This window comes from Cylas formicarius, unplaced genomic scaffold, assembly GCF_029955315.1.
Source record: "Cylas formicarius isolate icCylForm1 unplaced genomic scaffold, icCylForm1.1 PGA_scaffold_7__23_contigs__length_41026272, whole genome shotgun sequence".
Classification (NCBI taxonomy): Eukaryota; Metazoa; Arthropoda; class Insecta; order Coleoptera; family Brentidae; genus Cylas; species Cylas formicarius.
In genome coordinates, this window is record NW_026844352.1 from 23574608 (window position 1) to 23592662 (window position 18055).

Genomic DNA, 18055 nt, shown 5'->3' on the forward strand with positions numbered 1-18055 from the left:
TTTTTGTCTTTGATTACGTAATGGAAAATTCCATACTCAGAAATGAAAGGACAGTTGCTGCCTGTGGACACCATAATTTCAGGTAAAATTATATTATTTTGTACCGCCAGCATTATATGATTATGAATTTTCTATTGCTAACCAAGAATTTTAGACAATTTTAGACATTGCTTAGTTTTAAAAAATAAATGTAAAAATCAACATATTTTCAGTAGCTAGGAAAATTGGGATTGAATGCTTTGGGATCAACCTGTGACTCCAATTGAAACTTTCAAAAATTGTCATTTTTAAAGAATGTATACGCGTTTAGCAAATTGAAAAACGAGCTGTCTACTAAAGCATTTCTTTCAGTATTTTTGGCGTATTTCAAACAATATTATTATAATGCCAATTTTTGTCGAAATGTATTGAATAGCTATGGATAAACTTTACAAAATCGAAACAACAATAGTATATTATGCAACAAGTGCGGTAAACGGCATTTGACTCACGAGTTTATTTGACACGAGCGGAGCGAGTTTTTAATAAGCGAGTGAGTTAAAAAGTTTACCGCACATGACACATGACACAAAAATAATGATAACATTAAGCACTATTAAAATTTTGCTAAAAACAAATATTTTTTCAACATTAATGATATTGTTTTAGTTTTTCGAATATTATATCAAATCCCGATATTTTATTTTTTAGTCTGATACTTTTTAATGTATGGGCTATTAAAAAATCCATTTCTATTTATATCGATGAAATAATAAACGACTGGTTCGCAAATTAAAAAAATGCTACGCTGCTTGGTTTTTATTGTTAATCGGAATTCAATGGTAGAATATATTAAACATGTACCTCCTAACAAACAATCCTTGAATGAGGACGACACTGACCTCATATTTAACATAGTGTTAAAATTAAACGTACCCGATTTAGAAAATAATTGTTGTTATGGTAATTCTTCCTGGCATTAGCCCCCATAATCATCATAGTGTCACAATTTTCCAGTGCTTTCACGGACACCGAGAAATTTTCACATGTTTTAAATATACACGCCCGAGAACGATCGCAAAAATCACCACGGAATTATTACGCCAGACGTCACGACCATTACTACGATACGCACAAAAATTTAAATTTTAAAAACACGGGTGGAAATCACGCAAATACGTGACTTACAGCTACAGCGTTCGACAAAGATGGCGCACGTTTAAAAAGCTTCCGATAAAAAAAGACGACTGCTATTTCACTTTATTAGTTCTACGTTACAAACACACACATACACAAACACACACAGGTAACCATTTAAGTGGTACTCCCACCTGTCCTATGTTTACCAAGTGGGTTCAATAATGCGTTAGCCAGGGATGCACTCGAAACATAGGTTAAATTTTTTAACGATTAGGTTAGTTTATTTTATCTGCGCCTTCCAGTTGCTGTTAGATTAAAAATGGTTTGCGGTTAAACTGATGCAGAAGAGCTGGTGTTTAATTTCTAATTTCGTTCAAAGTCTGCACAAATCGAATTGATGTACGCTGGTAACTGGATGGTAACACTGCGCAAAACCATAACGACAAGGTCTGGATAAACAGACTCATAGAGAAAATTTCACGAAACTAAGGACATTATCGGCAGGAATCATCCAAGCTGATTAGATTTACTTCAAAATAGCAGTTTCAGTATTAGAAAATATCCTAATTAATCATATAGCAGGTAATTAAAATGTCTTCTGTTGAAAGTAGTGTAACTAAAATATTTCCCCACCTTTTTGATACAATACATTCTATGCATTAACCTAACTGCGTAAATTACATACGCAAGTCCGACTCTGGCTGCAGTAGCACATCTACCGAGTTGACAATCGTTATATGAATTTTAAACCAATCAGCAAAATTCCATTAATTCTCTGAACTTGGTTAAAACTAGAAATTTTGAAAAAATATGTGTTGCATTTTTGGTACATTATAGAAAATATTTTACTTGGGCAGAAAAATAAAAATTTTACTTTTGAACGTCATTTATTTTCGTTTTCGTTAGATTTTCTTTACTTGACTTGTTTTATTTATGTCCTGCCGAAATCAATATTAATTTTAAGAAAGACATTAAAAAAAGAATTTTTAAAATAAATTTTCACTAAATTTAACTTTAAATTTTAACAACTAAACAAACATTATGCTATATATAACATTTATAACTGATCCATAGCTAGAAATTTGCAATAATTCATTATTTGCTCTAATGCCGTTTTATTTTTTCTTTTGTCCTTTTAACTTCTAAAATCACATTACTCTTTGGTAGTACAAGTTAGATTTTTTCATCTCAATTTTTGTGTTGCTGTAATACAAATAGTTCAAACTTCGGGGGGGGGGGGGGGGGGAGAAAATATCAAAGCATAAACATGATATTGAAAATTGGATATCTTTGGAAAACTGATATTTTTGATTATTGCTATTTTAGTTTTCTTTAAAGTTACATGGAATACCAGCAATCAATACTCATTGCATATTCTCTGTTTTGGGCGAAATATATGAAAGAAACATTCAGGTCTATTGTATTTTTTTGTACTCATTCGTACCACAAAATTGTTTTATTTATGTCCCGCTGAAATGAATATTAAACTCACACCAAGAAGAGAAAAGGAAAAAATTTAAACAAAAATAAATTTTTACTGACTATAACTTTAAATTTTAATAACTAAACAAATTATATGCTTTATCATCTAAAAAAAATATATAGTAACTGATGCATAGCTAGAAATTTGCAATACTGGCTCTAATATCCTTGTATTTTTTTCTTTTTATCCTTTTAATTTATTAAGTCACATTACTGTTTGGTGGTACAAGTGAGATATTATCATCCGAATTTTTGTGTTCCTGTAATGGATAGCCCTAAATTATAGTGGGGGAGAAAAGGTCAAAGGTCAACATGAGATTAAAAATTAAATCTCTTTTATTTGACGTTTAGTTGTTTACCTGATATTCTTGAATATTGATATCTTCGTTTTCTTTAAAATTATATTGAAAACCAGCACTCGATGTGGATTCTCTGCCTTGTTCGAAATATATGCAAATAACATTTCAGATCTGTTCTATTATTTTGTACTCATTCGTTCCACAAAATTGTTTTATTTATGTCCCGTTGAGATTAATATTTAATTATTTATCAATTATTTCAACGATAGGTAACAAAATGTACCACAATTGTTACAATTTTGTGCATTTTTTTTACATCTATTTTTTTTATTCTTTTAATTTTTTAATTATCATTACTATTTGGTGGTACAAATTAATTCCAATTTTTATGTTTCTGTAATTACCAGCAATAAATAATAAAGTCCGTTTTTGATAGCTTAGGCTTTTGTGGCAAGGAAGATGTATATATGTTATTATTTAACTATTGTCTTATTAGAAATTATGGATACGACTCGAAAAAAAAATATTGGTACAATAGTAGCATTAAATCTAATTAGCAAAGATGGAGCTTGTTGCATTTTCAAAATTCGATTAATATAAAAACCTTATATTAGACTAATAAAACAAAATTCTACTTTTCATATAATAGTTAAATAGTAATATGTGTACGTGTGATAAAAAATTTTGTGGGTACAAATTAGTACAAAATATAATAGGTCTGAATTGATTCATCCCGCAATCTCAGATCAAACAACACTTGATTCAATTTTAAATTTATAACGATTTGGATCATTTTGAAGGTTTCGCTTAGTAACTTAACCGCAAAATCTATTTAATCGTATTTATTTAGAAGACACAGACGCGATGACAGGAAATACATGCTTTTTTATATATGGTAGACGAGCTTTGTGAATAATAACAGCCATACATAGCGGAGTCCGTTGGACAATATGCCGGATGTTTCTGGCCGATTGTTATTCCATGAGCGACTCTTTATGTTAGTCGGTCTGTGAATTTCAACCTGTTTCAATTCAATACTTATAGATATAGGCAGCAGAAATATCGGTAACTAAGGTGGCTCTACTCAATAAGTTAATTAAAATAAAAACAAGTAAAAGCGAATGTGCAGTAGTACGATTCTCTGAGAAATTCTACCAAAACGTAAACATTTCTGCTCCACATACTAACGGTATAATAAAGAACCTCGCTTCCGCTTTTGTTTAGCTTCGTAATTTTCAAATGTCATTTCATATATTCGTTTATTCAGTGACATATTTTGTTAGGCATGGCATGACGGTTGAAATTTCTATCTCGGCTTTACCTGGTACTTTTTGATGCTGTCCAATTGTTCCTTGGTCGGCTCCGTAACCACGGACGTGCAATTCCCCGTGGCGTTCGTCAACGATGCCACATTAATGTTATTATTGTTGTTGTTGGGAATCCGAGCCGGGATTTGAGGGGCGGGTGCTCTATTTACAATCCTTCCGTCCGCTTCAATTTTCAGATGGTCTCTTGGTGGTGGGACCGGTTTTGTGGGGGCGTGAAGGGGCGCTTGCTGCGTTGTTGCGGAAGGTTGGAGGTGGTTATTGTGTGGGGTGCTCGGTAAACTACCGTTGAGACTAGGCTGCGATCGAGAGAATTGAAAATTAATTTTTCAAAGCTTTCACAGGCTATATAAAACTTCTGGATTCCTCTTCCGTCGGTTTTTGCGGAGTCGAACTTGCTGACGTTTCGCCTGTACCTGCTTATATATTACTCGAATGATTGATTGATGATTGATTATCACATTGGTGACATGTAAAGACCTGAGTCGCGATTAAGATTGTTAGGTTGCTTATAGATTTCTATAGATTCATAGATTCTCCGATTTTTAGTTGGTAGAAGAATTGATTACATGTAAGAATTTTAGTTTTGTCGAATATAATTTTACGTCCGGTTTCGTGATTTTGTTTTTGATTTGCCGATAAGTTTTTTGTCTTAGTCTTAAGGCTCTTTCATGTTCTTTGGGTCTAGTTGATATTTTTCGCCCGGTTTCTCTGATACATTGTTTGCCGCATATGCATGGAATGCAGGAAACTCATGGTATCTCAAATGTAATTTTGTCTTTCACGACTCGAAGATGTTGAGAGATTTTTGGTCACGTGGTAAATCTTAGAACTTTAGAATGTAAAGAAGGACAACAGTGGCAAGTGTGGGATTGCTTTCGGCTTCATTGCTATTGGAAGGTTGTGGTGAAGTGTATTTTTTGATGGAACGCTTAATGTTTTAATTCTGGGTTCAGTGACTCGGGCTGAGATAGTTTTACGGTTCTGTAAACAAGAGAGTTGATAACCGATGATTTTTGGGTGGGATGGTGATGTCACAATGCATTAAGGTATTGGTCTGTGTGCGTAGCAATGTTAGGCTCAAAGAACATGAAAGAGCCTTAAAACTAAGACAAATAAATTCATCAGCAGTTGCCGAACACAATCAACAAACCAGACATAAAATTTTATTCGATAAAACTAAAATTCTTGCATGTAATCAATTCTTCTACCAACGAAAAATACGACAATCTGTAGAAATCTATGAGAAAAATAACAATCTTAACCGCGACACCAAAATGGGAATCAGTCATCCGAGACGGTGTTTATTCCCCTCATTTAGCTCCGCCCCCCTCAAACAATATATAAGCAGGTACAAAGTAAAATGCGAGCCAGTTTCAGTCAAGCTCTGAAGAAGCCAACAAGATGATTGGCCAAACGTTAGCAAGTTCGAGTCAACAAAAACCGACGCAGAATGAATCCAACAGTTTTATAAAAAGAATTGAAAATTATTAGTCCATTTAGAATTTTTCATTGTTAAAGGGTTCCACATACCTTGACCACGCATGCAAGTATATCATACTGCGTGACAAATAAAAGTAGTTCATTAAACTTCAACACTTTTTGGTGGCCTATCATTAAATATAGGTAAGAAAATTACTACAGTTGACTTGTTGAGAATTGAGGCATAGATATTATGATCGGTATTAAATAATTTGCAGCAAAAACCTTCTTTCCACTGTCACTCAGAAATATTATTCTTGCTTACGCTCCTTACAATCAGTAAATATTTCTGAATGTGAACGGCCAAAATATGGATCAAAGAACAGGTATTCTTTATCAATAAAAATGCTCACACAAATCGATCATAAGCTTTTCTTGTCCATTTTTTACAGTAAATAGAAAACCTAAAGGGTGGATCAAAAGGTAGATGTCGATACCAAGTTCTTTTTTGAATCCTGTTTAAATTTTAAGCGTAGTTCATGTTGCATACCTATCTCTAGCTTTTTCGACTAAAGTTCTTAAATTGAATATGGCGTATCTAAATGAAAGCATAAGAAAGACAAATTTTAATTTTTATTTTATATGAAAACACAACGAGAACTCAAAAAGAAGTTTAACGCAAAATATCCAGAAAGACTCATTACAAGATCCTCACTGAGTAAAATTGAGAGAAACAGGGCAAAATACCCACCATTAACTTGACAATATTCTAATCTAAATTTTAAGTCATCTAAATTTTGTAGTTTTTCCTTATCAACTTTTGATTTTAAATATCCCCAGAGGAAAAAATCCAGTGGAGTAATATCTGGAAATCTTGCGGACCATTCTAATGGTCCCCTTCTACCAATCCACTGTCCGGGAAATACCTTATTTAAATATTCGCGCATTTGTTGAGCCACATCTGTCTATCAGGCCGACTTAGATTTGGAAAAGAAAGTACGAGTGTAGAAATTACATCATTTTGAAGAAGATGTAAATATCGTGCTGCAGTACGAATTTTGATGGAATCAAATTACAAAAACTTCTTCTTGAGTTCTTGTTTTATCTCTATATCCAATAAAAATTAAAATTTCAATTCTCTGGGTTTCATTTACATATTCACTTTGTTTACTGACAAAAAATTACTGGTAGTAGCTACTTACCTGTTCGTTTCAAAATTAAATATTTTATTTTTCATTCTATTCATAAAAAATAAGATAATCTGAAAATTGGATGAAAAAAAAAGGTGTTTCATTTCAAAAAACGAACTTTACTCGAAAAGCTTGTTCCATATTGTTGCCTTCCACTGTATTTTTACGTATTGGAACTTCTTAACAATATAACTATTACATTCCTATCAACTACAACCGATATTATTTTTCATTAATACTTAATTCTGACCTATATTAAAGTTATATTTCTCTAGTGCATGTGCTTAATCACTCTCCTATAGATTCGCTTACCTAGGAAGAACAGATCTACTTCTAGCAACTTATTTGATGTACACAAGATTACAGTATACTGAAAGGATATAAAGTGACTATATTGCACCTACATGACAAAATTCTACTCAAATGCTTTACGATCGTTAAAAAAAAAACATTTTCTAATATTTACTAATAATAGTTAAATTGGTTAAAATCTACTCATCTCTTTCGAGTAAAACGTGTTATTACGATCATGCTCGAGGACTGATCCAAGTCTCTTTACGCAACGTTACCTCTAAAATTTTCGAAGGACGGTATTTAATCGGAGCAATCTTTTTTCCTTGTACAAAGTTATCTGGCACATCGATCGCTCTTTCTTGTACGTCAATTCCGATGGTTTTGTTGTAAAATTTATCATATCCTGCCTGAACATGAACAAACTAATGTATAATCAAATTTGAAAACAAGCAAAATTTTAATGAATGCTTTTCCTGAGAATGGAAATAAGTGTTAATAATTAATATTTTTTAACATGCTCTGTGGGTACAGAGAATGCATAGCAACCTAAATCGAGTGTGACGGCCCAGATATAACAACGAAAACCGTGCTTGTTTACCGTGAGTGGGGGTTTTGGCGGTGGATATCTTGGAGGCGTCTTGTTCCTCGCCACAAAACTGTCCGGAACGTCCACCGCCATTTCTCTGTGTGGTGCCCCATCGCCATTGCCAGGAGACACCATCATAACCATATCGAAACTATTCCCGTCGAGTAAGTCGTCTGGTGGCTTCTTCACGGGCTCCTGAAGTTCCGAATCTAGAACGACGATACTACCACCAGACCTTCTTCGTGGCCTACAATGAAAAAAACAACGTAAAATTAATGATGAATGGGCAGTAAAGGATCTTTAATTACTTCCCATCTTAAACAAATCAACCTAAAAACTTTAAAATTGTGAATTATATATAACAGAGCATTATAAAAAATCGTCCGAAATACTCGTCTAATAATAAGCTGAAAACATAGATCACAAGTTGTCACGTTTTACAGCTATAAAAAATGAAATTGAAAAACTAACCAAAACTAAATCATTTGATTCAATTTTATTTTAACATCAGTAAAAACTACAGATATATTTACTAGGTTGTGGGGAAATTTGACAAACACTTAACGGTAATAGCATATTTTCTACTCCTGTCTGTAAAATACCTAATTACCCATCCTTCTAGCGTGCAGGAAGCGTCACTTTACCACGTCAGTTTCGTTTCCCATGCTTCCGAGCCACTTCGGATATTTCCGAGATTTTATCGCACGGATTTGGGAGCAATCGGATGTTTTCGGAGATATTTCCCACGCTTTGAATTTTGGCGTTTGTAATTCTAACGGTCATGTCAGTGAATGTATTCTTGTTGTTTTGCGAAAATGTATCCAAAAACTAACAGTGTCCGTTTGCCGCATTTGTTGAATTATATACTATTGTTTGTACTGATGAGACATGGATATTTGAAAATAGCACAATTGGTCCTGGCAAGATATTAATATAAAAACTGTAATAATCACTAAAGTTCATGCGAACGGCATGTAAAATTTCTGAGGGAAACCTAAATTATAAATGTCACTTTATTTACCGGCTTGTACACTAAATTTTAATTGTAGCTTATAGCATGTAGTATTTAAATTGTCTAATATATTGCGTAACATTGTTCTGTGTATTAGTTTTTGGGTACATTTATACAAAACAACACCGATACATTCACTGACATGACCGTCAGAATTGACAAACGTCAAAATTCAAACCGTGCGGTAATATTTCCGAAAACATCCCAAAACTGTGCGGTAAAATCCCAGAAATGTCCGAAGTGCCTCGGATCGGTGGGAAACGAAACTGACGTGGTCAAGTGGTGATTGGTGGGTGATTAGGTATTTTACAGAAGGGAGTAGACTCGTGAGTCAAATGCCGCACGTGTTGCATAATATACTATTAATGGGAAACTTTTAAAACTAAAAAACTCAGTTTTTATAAAGTTACTCTAATTTTAAATAAATATAAGTGTGGTAAACGGCCTTTGTCACGTGTTTAATAAACAAGTCACCGTAATAATTGACGTCAAAATTTAAGGCGTGCGGTAAAATCTCTGAAAATATCCGATTGCTCCCAAACCCCGGCAGTAAATATCCCGGAAATATGTGGCTCGGGTCCGTAGGATAAGAAACTCACGTGGTAAAGTATAATTATAATACGAATACATTCACTGACATGACTGTCAGAATTGTCAAACGTCAAGATTCAAAGCGTCGGAAATATCTCCAAAAACATCCGATTGCTTCCAAATCCGTGCGGTAAAATCCCGGAAATGTCCGAAGTGGCTCGGATTCATGGGAAACGAAACTGACGCTTCCCGCACGCTAGATCGGTGTATAATTAGGTATTTTACAGAAGGGAGTAGAAAAAAACTTTTTCGTCACAATACTATCAAGATTTATAAAGCATTTCTCAAGTAAAATTCAAGATAATTCAAAAGTAAAAAATACATTCCGACTTAAACACAAAAGTATTTTTAATTTAGCGAAACTCTGTTTTAAAAACTGACTTTTGCAACGACGGAAAATGTCAAATATTTTCTGATAATATTGTAGCGCTGCATGGTAGTAAAATAAGTATTCTTAAAAATGTATTATAAATTATTCCGGGAAACATTGTATCGTATAATTTGATTGTTAGTTATCTCTTCCAGGAAAGTCACAATGTTCAGTTGTTAATTTCCATTTCGTGCTTTACTAATTACTTTTGTCTCCAGCAAAATAAAATAGGCTTAAATATAGCTTCGTGTTTCAAATACGTTCTAACGAAAGCAAAAATAACAAAACGTTTTTAAATTCTTGCCGATGACCTGCTCGGAAATACTTAGCAGGTACCGCATAATGGCTCAGACAAGAATGTTAAGTAGTCTATAGATTAGAGGGATACTTGGTGCCGTGACGCCAGTAACATAAATGGTGGTTGACAAACACTTGAAGACGTATAATGGCTTTGTTAAATAATATTCCCTGGATTTCATTTTCTCACAACTTTTAATTTTGAAGTACCAGTAATTTTTGTTAGCAATTTTATAATCTCAATACCGACGTAATAGTTCTACCAGAATTCACAAAATAAATAAATAAAATAACACGATAAGCCGCATTCGAGCATTATATCGTTAGCTGACTATACGGTAACGTTCTGCACTGTACAGTTTTGCTTTCAATTGATTTTTGTTATCTGTTATTGTGTTATTTATTTTGATACGGGAGCGTGTCGAATTTGAACAAGTAGGCACATATACGTCCCGGGTTGAATTTCATAACAAACACGTACGAAAAACGGTAATAACCGTGCAACGGATACATCATATCGCAGAAACAAGACGGCATTATTATTTTTTGAGCCAGTAGAATTTCGTACTTGCGGTTTTTAGTGAGCTGAAATCTGATTTTTGTTAAATTGGAAAATGTAAAAATTGCAATTTACAATTCTAATTTTACTCCTTTAAATTCGTCCACATCGGAGATCCCGTAATAACGTTAACGGCCATCCAGGAAGGAAAGAAGTTTTGAACAAAATATTACATGAAAGATAATTTTTGTTTCGCACCAAATTGGAAGTTTCGAATTATCAGTAGACAACAACGAACCCATTCAAAGGCCTGTCATTACAATTTTTTGTTGCCACTTGCCAAATCTATCCGCATAATAAAATGGACTTCCGCTCGAGTATTTCACATTCAACAATTTGTAACCTGCTCTTTAACGCCCTCTTTAATGGCGAAATTATCTACAGCTTGTTTACGCGCTTCGCAACTCATGAAGAAAATATCCTTTCTGAAAACCGAGCCTCTTATGCTTTTTCCTGCGGTATTAAAGCAAACTTAAATATTAAACAGTGTCAATGTCAAATCACTTCTTTGGAGCAGCTTTCACATTGAACCATGTTTTTCTTGGACCGGAAGAAAGAAAGCAAATTCTCTTGGCAATATCGTAATCAACTCGTCTTAATCGGGCACTTTATAAGCGAGTGGCTTAAAATACCCATCAAACTCAGCACTACAGATGGTAAAAACATCGCTATTTTTGTGATGAGAATTCTCGATTAAATTTGAAATGTAGCAGAACAGAATTGGGTTCACATTGAAAACGGTAATAATTTGCCAATAACGCGTTCTTAAATTTTGCATCAAAAGGATCCTTTTCTACACCTTTACTTAACTCGATCTCCACGCTTATAACGTTAACCTCAGAACGATTCTTTTCGATTTAAGACGCTTGAAGTCTTAACAAAGCACTTTCGTATGTTAAACGAACCTTCAGGTAATTTAAGTTTAAGGCCGGTGTACAGCCAATTAACGTTAATTGGGAAGAAGTTAGATTTTATGTAAAAAAAAGCATGTAACCAAAGCTAATGTCGTAACTGCCTTACACTTATTTTGTATATATAAGTTCACTCTTTAATTTTGGCTAGCCGCTTGTTCGTAATTATCAAAATTGTCAGTCAAAAAGAGTTAAACCAAAAAAAATTATGTTTTGTTCTTTATTGTTCTTAAAATTATCCGATAAAGCAACAATATTTAACAAAGCACAAATTTTTGCCCTCTTCTTTTTAGAACCACGAGGTGTAGATGCCGAAACAGTATATTAAGTCACTTAAATGATCATGCATTTACAGATGTTCAATTACAGTTAGCCAATCCAAAATATTAAAATAAAATGAAGATATCGTACCAATAATATTTTAAAATCCTCATGGTAATATTCGTACTACTCGCGCGCACCAAAATTAAAGTCGCTTCAATTTCCGTTCAAAGTACTAATTGTCGCACATGTCTGTCGTCAGCACTCCAAAAAAATGCAGGAAACTCAAAATCAAAGCCACCTCTCATTTAAGAAACTGTGTTTACGGTCATATACGTGTTTTCATGGTACCCAACGAACTGACTCGATAGTGTACCACGAACCAAGAAACAAGTGGGTGTAACGGACAGGTATAAAAAAGTCAATTCTGATAAACATATCCGGCCGTACTAATGGTACGACTTGCCCCGCACTCGATACTTTCTTCCGATGGCTCAGACGAATCTTTAGGGCATTCTTCTCGTACGAAGATGGTGGGTTTGTTTGGTCTACCCGGTCAGGTAAAGGTAAGAAAAGGTATTTTTATGACTCTCGGTTCGACGGAGCGGAACTCTCCGCGTTTTTGTTTGACTTTGCGTTTTGAATTGCGCCAGACGGCAGTTTCTCAGACTGCACTTATTTTTTAATTTGGGCATTTTATGACAAAGGCGAAAAGCGGGACTAAAAGTTGAAGCTTTAATACGAGTCGTTGTTACATATATTACCAAAATTTCGCACATATTTACAGTGGATTTCCTGCTTATTTAACTGAATGGCTACCGTAGTTTTTCAAATTTGTGTTAGTTATGATTTTTTCATCCACTTCAAGTAGTCAAAGTCGACTCCCACGCCTGGTATTTGAGAAACGGTAAGAGATACAAGATGTTTTAGCTCCTGTTGTTATTTTCCAAAAAAAAAATTGAAAATTTAGAAGTACGTCAGCAAAGGAAAAATATGCCTTTGGAACTTATTGAGTTTCATTTCCGTATAATTTTATATTACATTATTTACAGCGTTTCATTTTTCTTTCTTTCCTTTCCTTATATAAAGATTATAATGATCCAAATTATTATTTTTTTAACTAATCTAAAAAACTAAGAAGGATATCCTTTAATCCTAATTCATTTCGATTTTCGACGTGACTTGCACCAGGATTTAATTGCAAAAGGCCATTCAAATAAATACTAAAGTATTAAAATTAAAATATTATGGTGCAATTTCTCTTTTCTCTCTTTTTAATGTAGTAACTCTGATGATAAAACTCTGAAATTTCGGTGTTCATGCCGCCCTCTTCCAACTACATTGCAAAGCTATCTTACAGAAAGAATTCAGTTTGTTGTTGTCAATGGTAAAAAATCTCGTTCTGCATCTCGGGTGTCCCCCAGGGTACTTTACTCTTTAATATTTTTGTTTTCGAGGTTGGCCATTGTTTTCTTAAATCTTGATAAATGTCGATATATTCTAATAGATTTTTTAGATATAAACTTAATGCTTGATAATAAACAGCTGAAAAGAGTTAAGAATGTACAAGAATTCATGGGCTTCATTTTGAGAACTACCAAAGGGTTCCACAATCATCAATCAAGGTCTGTACTAGAGCACTCATCCACAGTTTGGAATCCTATTTATTATAAGTACATCGTCAGAGTAAGAAGCAGACAAAAAACATTTTAACAACTTAAACTTTAAATACAACAGAGATCGACACTCTTGCTCATACTTTCGCTTGAAACTCGAAGAAACTGTTTGGATGTTGCTTGTCTTCACAAAGTTGTAAATAACCTTGTGGATTTTTCGGTAAAAGCTAATTGAACCTATTTGATTGTTTCCGATACCTAGGTAAACGAAAAAATGTGTGGTTTTGCTGTGTGAATAACATGAAAAATAAATTACACTTATGTGTTTAAAATATGTCACGTTTCCGTGATTCGTGTGTTCCGTCTCTTTAATTAGTGGAAAAATATTTAACTTGCACATCCGTGTAACATTAGGTACTTTGCTGTATCCGAAAAAGGAGGGGAATATCTGTTTTTTTTTTCGGTTCGTGTGTATATAGAAATATCGTGGGAAGATTTCGTATCATGAATGAAGTCTTGTGCTCGATCGATTTCGATGCAGGTGTTCCTTTACAAAACCACAAAGTTCCGGAATGCCCGCAATTTGGATACCTGCTTTTTAGTAACAAATGTTAAAGGACAGTTCAGCAATATCACTTTTGAAGACATTATAGAGCCGTTGATGGTTACTACATGATCTGCAGCAAGTAAAAGGCTATTAAAAACATTTTGATTGTTAGCTCATCTAGAGAATCTGAGTAATTTGTGATTAGCTTCCTGAACGAGGAGGTCACTTAGTGGATCACATAATTTCACCTATTTTTTTGCAATTTCAGTACACAAACTAAAGCATGTGTTTTATTTTTTCCTGTTAGAAGAACACTAAAATAAGCAATAAGATTTTCGTTTAAATCAATAATTTTAGCAGTAAGGATTCTTCTCCTTCTTGTGGTGCCTATCCGTTACGAATGTTGGCGATCATCATGGCAATGCGTACTTTGTCAACTGCTGCACGAAAAAGGCCTACTGTTGTTGTATTGAACCATGTACGCAAGTTCTTCAACCACGATATCCTTCGTCTACCAGGCCTCCTCCTGCCTTCCACTTTGCCCTACAGAATCAGCTGCAACAAGTCATACCGCTCGCTATTCCTCATTATGTGTCCCAGATATTCAAGCTTGCGTGTTTTTATTAAGAGAAGCAGCTCCTTGTCTTTACCCATCCTTTCTAGGACCCTAAGATTGGTTATATGGTCGATTCATGGAATTCTTAAAACGCGTCGATATAACCACATCTCAAATGACTCGATTCTTGTACAGGCAGCCTCAGTTAAAGTCCAGGATTCCACCCCGTAGAGTAGCACTGGAAAGACATAGCACCTCAATAGTCTGATCTTAGCTGGCAGTGATAGATCATGGCATTTAAATAGTTTTGCCATTTTCAGAAATGCGGCTCTGGTCTTCTCTATTCTGCAAAAAAATCTCCTTTCCGTCTTGAAGGTATTGGCGATATATTTATTCAAAAAATGAAATTGTACATTTTCCAAAGTTTAATAGGACTTTGAAGTTCGGACGAGTACTTATTTGAAAGGCAAGTCATATTTGAGAGTTATAGAAACCGTCGATGTATCCTAATAAAAACATCGGAATAACAATAAGCAAGGCTTGTTCAACCTATGTATGTATACTTCAACATTTGCTTTTTTAAAAAACAAACAACAACAAAAACAGTAACTTTTAAAAAACCTACCGCTAAAATTTTGGAAATGTTTTTAACATGATTTTATGAAAACATTTAATTTCTTGCCTATAAAAGGATATACGTTTTTGTAATAATAATTTGCAAGTGTCCAATATTTAACATTGTCCTGTTCTGCTGTGGGCCATTGCATTCCCACCGGCGTGCTATATTAATGAATTAAAACAACTGCTCGAAAATATTTTTGGTGCTTCGTAGAAAAGTAAAGTAAAAAATCTGAAAACTGCACGTGGTTGGTCAACCCGCTAAGCGACTAATGGATTCGATATAGGTATTTCACGCTCAGACAAAGAAAACAAAGCTCAAGTTTCCGAACACAAATCGCGAGGATTTGGTCACGTTTTAAGGTACTTTAAAAAATCACTTCAACCGACCACACCGACCTGAAAAGAATGTCGTAAAAAATGAACTTTTAAAACGCGATATTTCACACATAAAACATTAGCGTAGGAAATATTGTCGGTATCAGAATATCAACAAAAGGCAATTTACCGGAAAAGTTTTGGGAAATGACCATTTAACATACGCCTAATCAAACTTGAATTATAAATTGCTATTTATTGCTGCTTCTACATTCTAAAAAGAAGCCGACAAAGAGTTATTTCTATAAAACATTAACGAAATAAAATACAAAAAATACTGATTACGCGAAACTGACATTTCATGTAACAGAACAGGAGGATTCAGAAAGTAATGAGTTTTAGATAAACATAGATAAATGCAAGTGTGTGTCAGGCGAGATATGGTTTGACAGCCACGAACAACCAAAAAACTGTGGTTCATATAGATCAATAAGAAAAAAACACCCAGATTGTCAGCAAAATAGCCTATTGAATTATAAGTAAGGAAAGTAAAATAATACACAAAAAATACACAAGCGTATAGCTGGTTTTGTACACCAATATAAAATTCAAATCCAAGTACCCAAATAACAAATATAGAAAGTAAAATAATAATAATTTACGCAAATTATAGGAAACTCCCATTTTAAAGCCTCTGCAAACTCATTTTGTCCTTTGGCCTTAGAGCAGGCCAATAAACACTGGAAGTTTAGGATAAGTTAGATAATATAAGTGAGTGGTCAGTTTCAAATTAACGCAAATTAAATAAAAAATACGAATTTCTGTTGTGGAAAACATATGTTAAGCACAAATGATCAATGCTTTCGTCACAGTTTGCTCAATTCTGTCGAATTATTCTAAACCTTCGAATGTAATTTTGAATATCTTCAAGATGCTCCTTCCAAACACAATATACCGAATTCAAATACCTAATAATATAACTCAAAATTAAAAAAAAACATTGAACTTGATGAAAATCCATTTATCAAAATAAAATAAATAGGAACTAAAAGTTCAGATTTTCACGAAATTATATATATATATATTTTTTACATGACAATGATTTCGACAACACCGTGTCTTTATCAAATGCAATATTTACAAACTACGAACTACAAAAAGACACGGTGTTGTCGAAACAATTTTCATGTCAAAATATATAATTTCGTGAACATCTGTTCTTATTTATTTTGAAAAAAAAACATGTATATATTTGAAAAAGCAAAGTAAAAGTGAGGAATAATGTTGATGCTAACCTTACGTCCTAAGGCTTTATAGTGTGTCCCAAAATATTGTTTTGGCTTTTGACGGACCCTCGTTCAAAAAGTAATTACGACCTTCTATTGTTACAGGGTGAGCCCAACTAACCAATAATTTTTTCTACACCCGTCTGTAAAATGCCTAATTACCGCACCGATCTAGCGTGCGGGAAGCGTTACTTTACCACCTCGGATATTTGCGGAAATATTTCCCACGCCTTGAATTGTGACGTTGGTCAATTCTGACCCTTTTGTCAGTGAATGTAATAGTATTGTTTTGCGAAAATGTATCCAAAAACTACCGGTCGTAGAAAAAGTATAGTATGCAACACGCTCGGTAAACTTTTTAAGTCAAGTCAAATGCCTTGTTGCATAATATACTATTGTACCATACTTATGAATAAATACTTATTAAGTGCGGTAATCGGCATTTGACTCACGAGTTTATTTGACACGAGCGGAGCGAGTGTTTAATAAACGAGTGACTTAAAAAGTTTGCATACTACACTTTTTCTACCACCGTTTGTTTTTGGGTACATTTTCGCAAAACAACACGAATACATTCACTGAGACAACCGTCAGAATTGACAAACATCAAAATTCAAGCCGTGCGGTAATATCTCCGAAAATATTTGATGGCTCCCAAATCCGTGCGGTAAAATTCTGGAAATGTCCGAAGTGGCTCGGAAACTGACCTGGTAAAGTAACGCTTCCCGCACACTAGATCGCTATGTATTAGGTATTTTATAGACGGGAGTAGAAAAAAAATATTCTGGATATCAGTGCCATTGTAATGGATAACGCAAACCATCACAATCATCAACTCCAAAAAGCTAAATTTAAGAATATTTTAACTTTTGGAAGTGAACATATAGGATTAACCGTTTTACGCTTTCCTCCATGTCATTGTGTAATCAAATGTGACTCCTACTGTAAGTCTGAATGCAATAATTTTAATTAATGACATACCTGTTTGAGAATCAGTCATCCGAGACGGTGTTTATGTCCCTCGTTTAGCTCCGCCCCCCTCAAAAAATATATAAGCAGATACAGAGTAAAATACGAGCCAGTTTCAGTCAAGCTCCGAAGAAGCCAACAGGATGATTGGCGAAACGTCAGCAAGGTCGACTCAGCAAAAACAGACGCAGGAGGAATTCAGAACTTTTGTAAAAAGTATCACAGTAGCCTGTAGAAGTTTCTTTAAAAAAAAAACCTGTTGAGAGCTAGAATTTTTTTATATTTATGTAAAAACATACTTTTTAAGTATTTGACTAACTTGTGTGTAATTTAAAGTTTATTGGTGAAACCACGAATTTTCTCAACCAGACTGTACTCAATACTCATCCGGTTGCTTTAATCCTGGGATATCTGCATGTATTTAACG

The 18055-nt window shown here is 34.0% G+C and overlaps 1 protein-coding gene across 2 annotated transcripts in view; it reads right to left on the reverse strand.

Moving 5' to 3' along the window:
* LOC132704594 (protein PALS1) overlaps positions 1–18055 on the reverse strand; it is a 97910-nt gene that overhangs the window by 20938 nt on the left and 58917 nt on the right. For both annotated transcript variants that reach the window (XM_060674691.1, XM_060674692.1), the window contains 2 exons: positions 7730–7964; positions 4222–4524 (listed from right to left, as the gene is read on the reverse strand). In XM_060674691.1, coding sequence (XP_060530674.1) covers positions 4222–4524; positions 7730–7964 — 538 coding nt within the window. The remainder of the gene's footprint in view (positions 1–4221; positions 4525–7729; positions 7965–18055) is intronic.